Source organism: Ascaphus truei, unplaced genomic scaffold (genome assembly GCF_040206685.1).
Source record: "Ascaphus truei isolate aAscTru1 unplaced genomic scaffold, aAscTru1.hap1 HAP1_SCAFFOLD_2464, whole genome shotgun sequence".
NCBI classification, from domain to species: domain Eukaryota; kingdom Metazoa; phylum Chordata; class Amphibia; order Anura; family Ascaphidae; genus Ascaphus; species Ascaphus truei.
Window position 1 is genome coordinate 25062 of NW_027455392.1, and position 11556 is coordinate 36617.

The 11556-nt window shown below is 56.1% G+C and overlaps 1 protein-coding gene across 1 annotated transcript in view; it reads right to left on the minus strand.

Moving 5' to 3' along the window:
* Positions 1 to 11161, minus strand: part of LOC142481274 (complement C4-like) — a gene marked incomplete at its 3' end in the record, with an annotated part of 35861 nt that extends 24700 nt beyond the window's left edge. Inside the window, exons 1-5 of the mRNA XM_075582754.1 lie at positions 11054 to 11161; positions 9832 to 9919; positions 8739 to 8844; positions 7905 to 8028; positions 7457 to 7572 (exon numbers count right to left, since the gene is read on the minus strand). Of these exons, the coding sequence (XP_075438869.1) occupies positions 7457 to 7572; positions 7905 to 8028; positions 8739 to 8768 (270 nt within the window). The remainder of the gene's footprint in view (positions 1 to 7456; positions 7573 to 7904; positions 8029 to 8738; positions 8845 to 9831; positions 9920 to 11053) is intronic.
* Between the last annotated feature and the right edge of the window lie 395 nt (positions 11162 to 11556).

Consider the following 11556-nt stretch of genomic DNA (forward strand, 5'->3'; position numbering starts at 1 on the left):
CACTTCCACCTGTGGGAGAAGCGAGGGAGAGACGGCAGAGAGAGGGATGGAGGTGGACAAGCCCCACAGGAGAGCCGTCTGTGTGAGACACTTCCCCCTGTGAGAGAGGCGAGGGAGAGACATCAGAGAGAGGGACGGAGGGGGACAACACCCACAGGAGAGACATCTGTGTGAGACACTTCCACCTGTGGGAGAAGCGAGGGAGAGACATCAGAGAGAGGGACGGAGGGGGACAAGCCCCACAGGAGAGCCGTCTGTGTGAGACACTTCCACCTGTGAGAGAGGCGAGGGAGAGACGGCAGAGAGAGGGATGGAGGGGGACAAGCCCCACAGGAGAGACATCTGTGTGAGACACTTCCACCTATGAGAGAGGCGAGGGAGGGACATGAGAGAGGGACAGAGTGGGACAACACCCACAGGAGAGCCGTCTGTGTGAGACACTTCCCCCTTTGAGAGAGGCGAGGGAGAGACATCAGAGAGAGGGACGGAGGGGGACAACACCCACAGGAGAGCCGTCTGTGTGAGACACTTCCCCCTGTGGGAGAGGCGAGGGAGAGACGTCAAAGAGAGGGATGGAGGGGGACAACACCCACAGGAGAGCCGTCTGTGTGAGACACTTCCACCTGTGGGAGAGGCGAGGGAGAGACGTCAGAGAGAGGGACAGAGGGGGACAAGCCCCACAGGAGAGCCGTCTGTGTGAGACACTTCCACCTGTGAGAGAGGCGAGGGAGAGACGTCAGAGAGAGGGACGGAGGGGGACAACCCCACAGGAGAGACGTCTGTGTGAGACACTTCCCCCTGTGGGAGAGGCGAGGGAGAGACGGCAGAGAGAGGGATGGAGGGGGACAAGCCCCACAGGAGAGACATCTGTGTGAGACACTTCCACCTATGAGAGAGGCGAGGGAGGGACATGAGAGAGGGACAGAGTGGGACAACACCCACAGGAGAGCCGTCTGTGTGAGACACTTCCCCCTGTGAGAGAGGCGAGGGAGAGACATCAGAGAGAGGGACGGAGGGGGACAACACCCACAGGAGAGACATCTGTGTGAGACACTTCCACCTGTGGGAGAAGCGAGGGAGAGACATCAGAGAGAGGGACAGAGGGGGACAAGCCCCACAGGAGAGCCGTCTGTGTGAGACACTTCCCCCTGTGGGAGAGGCGAGGGAGAGACGTCAGAGAGAGGGATGGAGGGGGACAACACCCACAGGAGAGCCGTCTGTGTGAGACACTTCCACCTGTGGGAGAGGCGAGGGAGAGACGTCAGAGAGAGGGACAGAGGGGGACAAGCCCCACAGGAGAGCCGTCTGTGTGAGACACTTCCCCCTGTGGGAGAGGCGAGGGAGAGACGTCAGAGAGAGGGATGGAGGGGGACAACACCCACAGGAGAGCCGTCTGTGTGAGACACTTCCACCTGTGGGAGAGGCGAGGGAGAGACGTCAGAGAGAGGGACAGAGGGGGACAAGCCCCACAGGAGAGCCGTCTGTGTGAGACACTTCCACCTGTGAGAGAGGCGAGGGAGAGACGTCAGAGAGAGGGACGGAGGGGGACAACACCCACAGGACAGCTGTCTGTGTGAGATACTTCCACCTGTGAGAGAGGCGAGGGAGAGACGTCAGAGAGAGGGACGGAGGGGGACAACCCCACAGGAGAGACGTCTGTGTGAGACACTTCCACCTGTGGGAGAAGCGAGGGAGAGACGGCAGAGAGAGGGATGGAGGGGGACAAGCCCCACAGGAGAGCCGTCTGTGTGAGACACTTCCACCTGTGGGAGAAGCGAGGGAGAGACATCAGAGAGAGGGACGGAGGGGGACAAGCCCCACAGGAGAGCCGTCTGTGTGAGACACTTCCACCTGTGAGAGAGGCGAGGGAGAGACGTCAGAGAGAGGGACGGAGGGGGACAACCCCACAGGAGAGACGTCTGTGTGAGACACTTCCCCCTGTGGGAGAGGCGAGGGAGAGACGGCAGAGAGAGGGACGGAGGGGGACAAACCCCACAGGAGAGACATTTGTGTGAGACACTTCCACCTATGAGAGAGGCGAGGGAGGGACATGAGAGAGGGACAGAGTGGGACAACACCCACAGGAGAGCCGTCTGTGTGAGACACTTCCCCCTGTGAGAGAGGCGAGGGAGAGACATCAGAGAGAGGGACGGAGGGGGACAACACCCACAGGAGAGACATCTGTGTGAGACACTTCCCCCTGTGGGAGAGGCGAGGGAGAGACGTCAGAGAGAGGGATGGAGGGGGACAACACCCACAGGAGAGCCGTCTGTGTGAGACACTTCCACCTGTGGGAGAAGCGAGGGAGAGACATCAGAGAGAGGGACGGAGGGGGACAAGCCCCACAGGAGAGCCGTCTGTGTGAGACACTTCCCCCTGTGGGAGAGGCGAGGGAGAGACGTCAGAGAGAGGGATGGAGGGGGACAACACCCACAGGAGAGCCGTCTGTGTGAGACACTTCCACCTGTGGGAGAGGCGAGGGAGAGACGTCAGAGAGAGGGACAGAGGGGGACAAGCCCCACAGGAGAGCCGTCTGTGTGAGACACTTCCCCCTGTGGGAGAGGCGAGGGAGGGACGTCAGAGAGAGGGATGGAGGGGGACAACACCCACAGGAGAGCCGTCTGTGTGAGACACTTCCACCTGTGGGAGAGGCGAGGGAGAGACGTCAGAGAGAGGGACAGAGGGGGACAAGCCCCACAGGAGAGCCGTCTGTGTGAGACACTTCCACCTGTGGGAGAGGCGAGGGAGAGACATCAGAGAGAGGGACGGAGGGGGACAACAGAGAGAGGGACGGAGGGGGACAACAGAGAGAGGGACGGAGGGGGACAAGCCCCACAGGAGAGCCGTCTGTGTGAGACACTTCCACCTGTGGGAGAGGCGAGGGAGAGACATGAGAGAGAGGGACGGAGGGGGACAACACCCACAGGAGAGCCGTCTGTGTGAGACACTTCCACCTGTGAGAGAGGCGAGGGAGAGACGTCAGAGAGAGGGACGGAGGGGGACAACCCCCACAGGAGAGCCGTCTGTGTGAGACACTTCCACCTGTGAGAGAGGCGAGGGAGAGATGTCAGAGAGAGGGACGGAGGGGGACAACACCCACAGGAGAGCCTTCTGTGTGAGACACTTCCACCTGTGAGAGAGGCGAGGGAGAGACATGAGAGAGAGGGACGGAGGGGAACAACACCCACAGGAGAGACGTCTGTGTGAGACACTTCCACCTGTGAGAGAGGCGAGGGAGAGATCTCAGAGAGAGGGACGGAGGGGGACAACCCCCACAGGAGAGCCGTCTGTGTGAGACACTTCCACCTGTGAGAGAGGCGAGGGAGAGACGTCAGAGAGAGGGACAGAGGGGGACAAGCCCCACAGGAGAGCCGTCTGTGTGAGACACTTCCACCTGTGAGAGAGGCGAGGGAGAGACGTCAGAGAGAGGGACGGAGGGGGCAACACCCACAGGAGAGCCGTCTGTGTGAGACACTTCCACCTATGAGAGAGGCGAGGGAGAGACATGAGAGAGAGGGACAGAGGGGGACAATACCCACAGGAGAGCCGTCTGTGTGAGACACTTCCACCTATGAGAGAGGCGAGGGAGGGACATGAGAGAGAGGGACAGAGGGGGACAACACCCACAGGAGAGCCGTCTGTGTGAGACACTTCCACCTGTGAGAGAGGCGAGGGAGAGACGTCAGAGAGAGGGACGGAGGGGGACAAGCCCCACAGGAGAGACGTCTGTGTGAGACACTTCCACCTGTGAGAGAGGCGAGGGAGAGACATCAGAGAGAGGGACAGAGGGGGACAACACCCACAGGAGAGACATCTGTGTGAGACACTTCCCCCTGTGGGAGAGGCGAGGGAGAGACGTCAGAGAGAGGGACGGAGGGGGACAACACCCACAGGAGAGCCGTCTGTGTGAGACACTTCCACCTGTGAGAGAGGCGAGGGTGAGACATGAGAGGGACAGAGGGGGACAACACCCACAGGAGAGCCGTCTGTGTGAGACACTTCCCCCTGTGAGAGAGGCGAGGGAGAGACGTCAGAGAGAGGGACAGAGGGGGACAACACCCACAGGAGAGCCGTCTGTGTGAGACACTTCCACCTGTGGGAGAGGCGAGGGAGAGACGTCAGAGAGAGGGACGGAGGGGGACAAGCCCCACAGGAGAGCCGTCTATGTGAGACACTTCCACCTGTGAGAGAGGCGAGGGAGAGACGTCAGAGAGAGGGACGGAGGGGGACAAGCCCCACAGGAGAGCCGTCTGTGTGAGACACTTCCACCTGTGAGAGAGGCGAGGGAGGGACATGAGAGAGAGGGACGGAGGGGGACAAGCCCCACAGGAGAGCCGTCTGTGTGAGACACTTCCACCTGTGAGAGAGGCGAGGGTGAGACATCAGAGAGAGGGACAGAGGGGGACAACACCCACAGGAGAGACGTCTGTGTGAGACACTTCCCCCTGTGAGAGAGGCGAGGGAGAGACGTCAGAGAGAGGGACAGAGGGGGACAACACCCACAGGAGAGCCGTCTGTGTGAGACACTTCCACCTGTGGGAGAGGCGAGGGAGAGACGTCAGAGAGAGGGACAGAGGGGGACAACACCCACAGGAGAGCCGTCTGTGTGAGACACTTCCACCTGTGGGAGAGGCGAGGGAGAGACATCAGAGAGAGGGACAGAGTGGGACAAGCCCCACAGGAGAGACATCTGTGTGAGACACTTCCACCTGTGGGAGAGGCGAGGGAGAGACATCAGAGAGAGGGACAGAGGGGGACAAGCCCCACAGGAGAGCCGTCTGTGTGAGACACTTCCACCTGTGAGAGAGGCGAGGGAGAGACATGAGAGAGGGACAGAGGGGGACAAGCCCCACAGGAGAGCCGTCTGTGTGAGACACTTCCCCCTGTGAGAGAGGCGAGGGTGAGACATGAGAGAGAGGGACGGAGAGGGACAACACCCACAGGAGAGCCGTCTGTGTGAGACACTTCCACCTGTGGGAGAGGCGAGGGAGAGACGTCAGAGAGAGGGACGGAGGGGGACAACACCCACAGGAGAGCCGTCTGTGTGAGACACTTCCACCTGTGAGAGAGGCGAGGGTGAGACATGAGGGGGACAACACCCACAGGAGAGACGTCTGTGTGAGACACTTCCCCCTGTGAGAGAGGCGAGGGAGAGACGTCAGAGAGAGGGACAGAGGGGGACAACACCCACAGGAGAGCCGTCTGTGTGAGACACTTCCACCTGTGGGAGAGGCGAGGGAGAGACGTCAGAGAGAGGGACAGAGGGGGACAAGCCCCACAGGAGAGCCGTCTATGTGAGACACTTCCACCTGTGAGAGAGGCGAGGGAGAGACGTCAGAGAGAGGGACGGAGGGGGACAAGCCCCACAGGAGAGCCGTCTGTGTGAGACACTTCCACCTGTGAGAGAGGCGAGGGAGGGACATGAGAGAGAGGGACGGAGGGGGACAAGCCCCACAGGAGAGCCGTCTGTGTGAGACACTTCCACCTGTGAGAGAGGCGAGGGTGAGACATGAGAGAGGGACAGAGGGGGACAACACCCACAGGAGAGACGTCTGTGTGAGACACTTCCCCCTGTGAGAGAGGCGAGCGAGAGACGTCAGAGAGAGGGACAGAGGGGGACAACACCCACAGGAGAGCCGTCTGTGTGAGACACTTCCACCTGTGGGAGAGGCGAGGGAGAGACATCAGAGAGAGGGACAGAGGGGGACAAGCCCCACAGGAGAGCCGTCTGTGTGAGACACTTCCACCTGTGAGAGAGGCGAGGGAGAGACATGAGAGAGGGACAGAGGGGGACAAGCCCCACAGGAGAGCCGTCTGTGTGAGACACTTCCCCCTGTGAGAGAGGCGAGGGTGAGACATGAGAGAGAGGGACGGAAAGGGACAACACCCACAGGACAGCCGTCTGTGTGAGACACTTCCACCTGTGGGAGAGGCGAGGGAGAGACGTCAGAGAGAGGGACGGAGGGGGACAACACCCACAGGAGAGCCGTCTGTGTGAGACACTTCCACCTGTGAGAGAGGCGAGGGAGAGACGTCAGAGAGAAGGACGGAGGGGGACAAGCCCCACAGGAGAGCTGTCTGTGTGAGACACTTCCACCTGTGGGAGAGGCGAGGGAGAGACATCAGAGAGAGGGACAGAGGGGGACAAGCCCCACAGGAGAGCCGTCTGTGTGAGACACTTCCACCTGTGGGAGAGGCGAAGGAGAGACATCAGAGAGAGGGACAGAGGGGGACAAGCCCCACAGGAGAGCCGTCTGTGTGAGACACTTCCACCTGTGAGAGAGGCGAGGGAGAGACATGAGAGAGGGACAGAGGGGGACAACACCCACAGGAGAGCCGTCTCTGTGAGACACTTCCACCTGTGAGAGAGGCGAGGGAGAGACGTCAGAGAGAGGGACGGAGGGGGACAAGCCCCACAGGAGATCTGTCTGTGTGAGACACTTCCACCTGTGGGAGAGGCGAGGGAGAGACGTCAGAGAGAGGGACGGAGGGGGACAAGCCCCACAGGAGAGCCGTCTGTGTGAGACACTTCCACCTGTGAGAGAGGCGAGGGAGAGACATCAGAGAGAGGGACGGAGAGGGACAACACCCACAGGAGAGACGTCTGTGTTAGACACTTCCACCTGTGAGAGAGGCGAGGGAGAGACATCAGAGAGAGGGACAGAGGGGGACAACACCCACAGGAGAGACGTCTGTGTGAGACACATCCACCTGTGGGAGAGGCGAGGGAGAGACATGAGAGAGGGACAGAGGGGGACAAGCCCCACAGGAGAGTCGTCTGTGTGAGACACTTCCACCTGTGAGAGAGGCGAGGGAGAGACATGAGAGAGGGACAGAGGGGGACAACACCCACAGGAGAGCCATCTGTGTGAGACACTTCCACCTGTGGGAGAGGCGAGGGAGAGACATGAGAGAGAGGCGAGGGAGGGACATGAGAGAGGGATAGAGGGGGTAGAGAGAGATGCTTATACGGAAACACACATATATACACAAGGGCACAGGCATATGGACAAAAACACACAAATACAGTATGTGCACACAACATACAACACACTCATACTGTATATGTACACATTTACACCCACCCACCCACACAGAACCCACACACATATATTGTATATGTACACATACACACCCACCCTTATACATACTCTATATGTACACATACACACACCCGCACACACAGACACATACTGTATATGTACATATCCAAACACACACATACACTATATGTACATAAACACACACACACACACGCACTGTATATGTACATAAGCACACATATCCACACATACCCATCTCCTCCATCACACACTATATTTAAACATACACACAGACCCTCCCCAAATACACATACAACCACACACACACACACAAAACACATGGACACACACAACACACATTCTGTATATGTACATACACACACACACACACCCACACCCACAAAGACCCTCACCACAATCTGTGCCGGAGTACCGGGAACAAAATATCTCTTGGTTTTGGACAGGTCGAGCCTGTACGGGGAGGACACGAACTTCACGGAGGTGAGATCCTTCTCCTCGAGAGCTCCAGCTGCAAACACATGGACCAGTGTCACCCGGGGATGCCGGTCAGGGGCGGTGGCAAGGCCAATGACGCGTGTTTCGTGTATGAACGTGTGACAGGGCTTACTACAGGGCCCCACCTTTTAATATGCAACTCTCCAATAGTTTTCTCTTTTGGAGACATATATATATGTAGGAATATCTCAGATGTGTGAGTATGGGTGTGTGTTTGTGTATATATATATATGTGTGTGTGTGTGTGTGTGTGTGTATGGGTGTGGTGAGGGAGGGATTGTGGTGCAGTGACAGAGCGGTGTGTGGTGGTGGGGGGTCAGTACAGAAATAGCAGAGGGGTCTCACAAGCTTTTTCCACCACACTAGCAGCCAGGTAGAGGCTGGTCCCCGGCAGGTTTTCCATTGGCTGGTTAATCTTTTTTAAGATGCTTTCCTTCGTTAGCGTCAGCTTGGCATCTCCGTCAACCAACTGTGAGTGAGCGACAAGGTAAGTGAGTGCGGTCTGCCCCACTTTCCCGCCTTCCTGCCTCCACTTCCTGCCTAGAAGTCTCCCTTCCTCTTTCTCCTTCTACCATGGTCAAAACAGCCACCATGCAAATGTCCATGCAGGGTGAAAACGAGGCTGTATGGTCCCTGGCACTGCTACCAAACCATCTTCTTCACATCCAGCTTGTCTTCCTGTATATATCATTTAACTTCCTGTTCTATGACATAACTTCCTGTCCCATCCCCCATGCCAACCGGTGCTATTCTGTCCTCATCGCACAAGTCACGTTACGACTGTACAGATAGCCTAAACTCTGATCCGTTACTCGCGCACACAGGGAGGTCTTTGTGTGCCAAAGTATTTATAGGGAAACATAGGAGGTTAGTACATGGTAGATTAAAGCACAGATGACAACATGGATCCTACGCTAGTAATGGAGGATAAACTGGTGATGGCGAACCCTGACTTATAACAGTCACAAATCCCAGGCCAGTCCTAGACAAAGCCTACACCGATAGTATAGTAGATTTATGCGGTAGAAAACAGATACTTAATTAAAGGAATCAAATCCAGTCCCCTATTTCCTCCCTAGTGACATCACTTCCTTCCTAATGACATCACTTCCTGTGGCTTTTTCAAAATGGCCACTGGAGGGCTAAAAGGCCTGAAGACAAAAGTGCCCCCTTCCTCACCGTCACTTGCTGCTCCAGGCCTCTTAGCATGTTCCGCTTCCCGTCCTGGTCTGTGATTCCAACCCGTACGTAAACCACGCCTGTTACTTTCTCCCCGTACACGTATCTGGACCAAAACATCTAGCATGTAACTGACATGGGTTATACACCGAGGAGGAAGCAAGGACAAAGGAGGATGGTGTGGTTATATGCACACACATGCATACACACATATACTGTACATACACATACATACATGCATGAACACACACACACATACACATAACCATACATACATGAACACACACATTCACAACAATTTATATATATTTATTTATACAGACAAATATGCTTATATACAAGCCCACACATATTTGTGAACACATACATATAGACACACACACACACACACACACACACATCTCAGCTTGCACACACACACATAGATGGAGTTTGGACTGTAAGACCCCCACAAGAGGGAGACTGAGTAACATGATTAGACTATGCACGCATGAACCCGCAATGGGTGGGCTCATATCTGAATGCAGAATAGGGTATGTTTGAAGAACGTCAGCAACGTATCTTATCAGGATACGGGCAAATTGCAGCTGCCGGCAACTTTCACGGACTGCACAAGATATATCATCAATGAACCGTCCCCGGAGATAAAAGGGATGACCTTGCCTAACCCGAATCTTCTAAACATAAACAAAACCATCCAGCCGCCTGCATTAAGCCACATAAAAGAGACAGCAGCTCGGGCGCGAGTTACATTGAATATGCCTGTGTTAGAATTTCATGATATATATATATATTTGTGCTTTAGGAGAAATCACTTGTCTAGACCAGGGTCTTGCTCTCCTCACACTGAGGCGTCACCGTACTGTTATCCTCATTGCGTGCTGGGCTATTAAATAAAATGTACTTTAAGAAACGTCTCCATGTGAAACGCGCGTTCCTCCATTGGTGACCCGGACGTGATTGGAAAACAAAGCCGGACTCCAGGGGTTTATTTTGAGAAATGTCACCAAACTCACAAACACTCACATGTATAAACAGACACACATACACATGTATGTGTACGTACGCTCGCATACATATGTACACGTGTTACCTGGCTTCCACTCTGAAGTTAAAGTCTTCCTGAGAAATGAGGAAGTAGGGGTCACCCGGAATTATCTTCACCTCAAAATTAGGGAGAACTGAGAGACGAAGGGAGTGAGAGAAAAGATTATATATATAGAGAGAGAGAGAAAGAGAGAGAGAGAAAGAGAGAATATATAAATATAGAAAGAAGAGAGAAAGAGAGAGTGAGAGAGAAAGGAAGAAATAGAGTAAAGGAGAGAATGAGTGATGGAGAGGAGAGAGAGAAAGAGAGATGGAGAGAAGGAGAGAGAGAAAGAGAGATGGAGAGAAGGAGAGAGAGAAAGAGAGATGGAGAGATGGAGAGAAGGAGAGAGAGAAAGAGAGAAGGAGAGAGAGAAAGAGAGATGGAGAGAAGGAGAGAGATGGAGAGAAGGAGAGAGAGAAAGAGAGATGGAGAGAAGGAGAGAGAGAAAGAGAGATGGAGAGAAGGAGAGAGATGGAGAGAAGGATAGAGAGAAAGAGATAGATAGATAAAAGGAGAGAGCTGGCAGGGTTCGGTTACAGGGGTGGGTTACAGGGGTCGGGGTCGGTTACAGGGGTCGGTTACAAGGGTGGGTTACAGGGGTCGGTTACAGGGGTGGGTTACAGGGGTCGGGGGTCGGTTACAGGGGTCGGGGGTTGGTTACAGGGGTCGGTTACAGGGGTCGGCTACAGGGATGGGTTACAGGGGTCGGTTACAGGGGTCGGGGGTCGGTTACAGGGGTGGGTTACAGGGGTTAGTTACAGGGGTCGGATACAGGGGTGGGTTACAGGGGTGGGTTACAGGGGTCGGGGTCGGTTACAGGGGTCGCTTACAGGGGTGGGTTACAGGGGTGGGTTACAGGGGTCGGTTACAGGGGTCGGTTACAGGGGTCGGTAACAGGGGTGGGTTACAGGGGTGGGTTACAGGGGTGGGTTACAGGGGTCGGTAACAGGGGTGGGTTACAGGGGTGGGTTACAGGGGTGGGTTACAGGGGTCGGTAACAGGGGTGGGTTACAGGGGTGGGTTACAGGGGTGGGTTACAGGGGTGGGTTACAGGGGTGGGTTACAGGGGTGGGTTACAGGGGTCGGTTACAGGGGTGGGTTACAGGGGTCGGTGGTCGGTTACAGGGGTCAGTACAGGGGTAGGTTACAGGGGTCGGGGGTCAGGGGGTGGTTACGGGGGTCGGGGGTCGGTTACAGGGGTGTGCTGAATGTTTTAGGTTCTCACCATATTTCTTCACTTCAAACTCAGCTGTGAAGTTTGATTCTGGAGCTGAGACGAAATGAGCTGAAATTTTCCACACGCCCGGTCTGAGAGAGGGAGAGGGAGAGAGGGGGAGAGGGAGATAGGGGGAGAGGGAGAGAGGGGGAGAGGGGCAAAGAGAGAGAGAGGGGAGAGGGAGAGAGGAAGAGAGAGAGGGAGAGAAGGGGAGAGGGGGGAGAGGGGGAGAGGGGGAGAGGGAGAGAGGGGGAAGAGAGAGAGGGGGAGAGGGAGAGAAGGGGGAGAGGGGGAGAGGGGCAAAGAGAGAGAGAGGGGGAGAGGGAGAGAGAGAAGAGAGAGAGGGAGAGGGAGAGAAGGGGGGAGAGGGAGAGAGAGGGGGAGAGGGAGAGAGGGGGAGAGGGGGAGAGGGAGAGAGGGGGAGAGGGGAGAGAGAGAGGGGGAGAGAGTGAGGGTGAATAGAGAGGGAGAGAGTGAGGGTGAATAGAGAGGGAGAGGGGGAGATGTGAGGG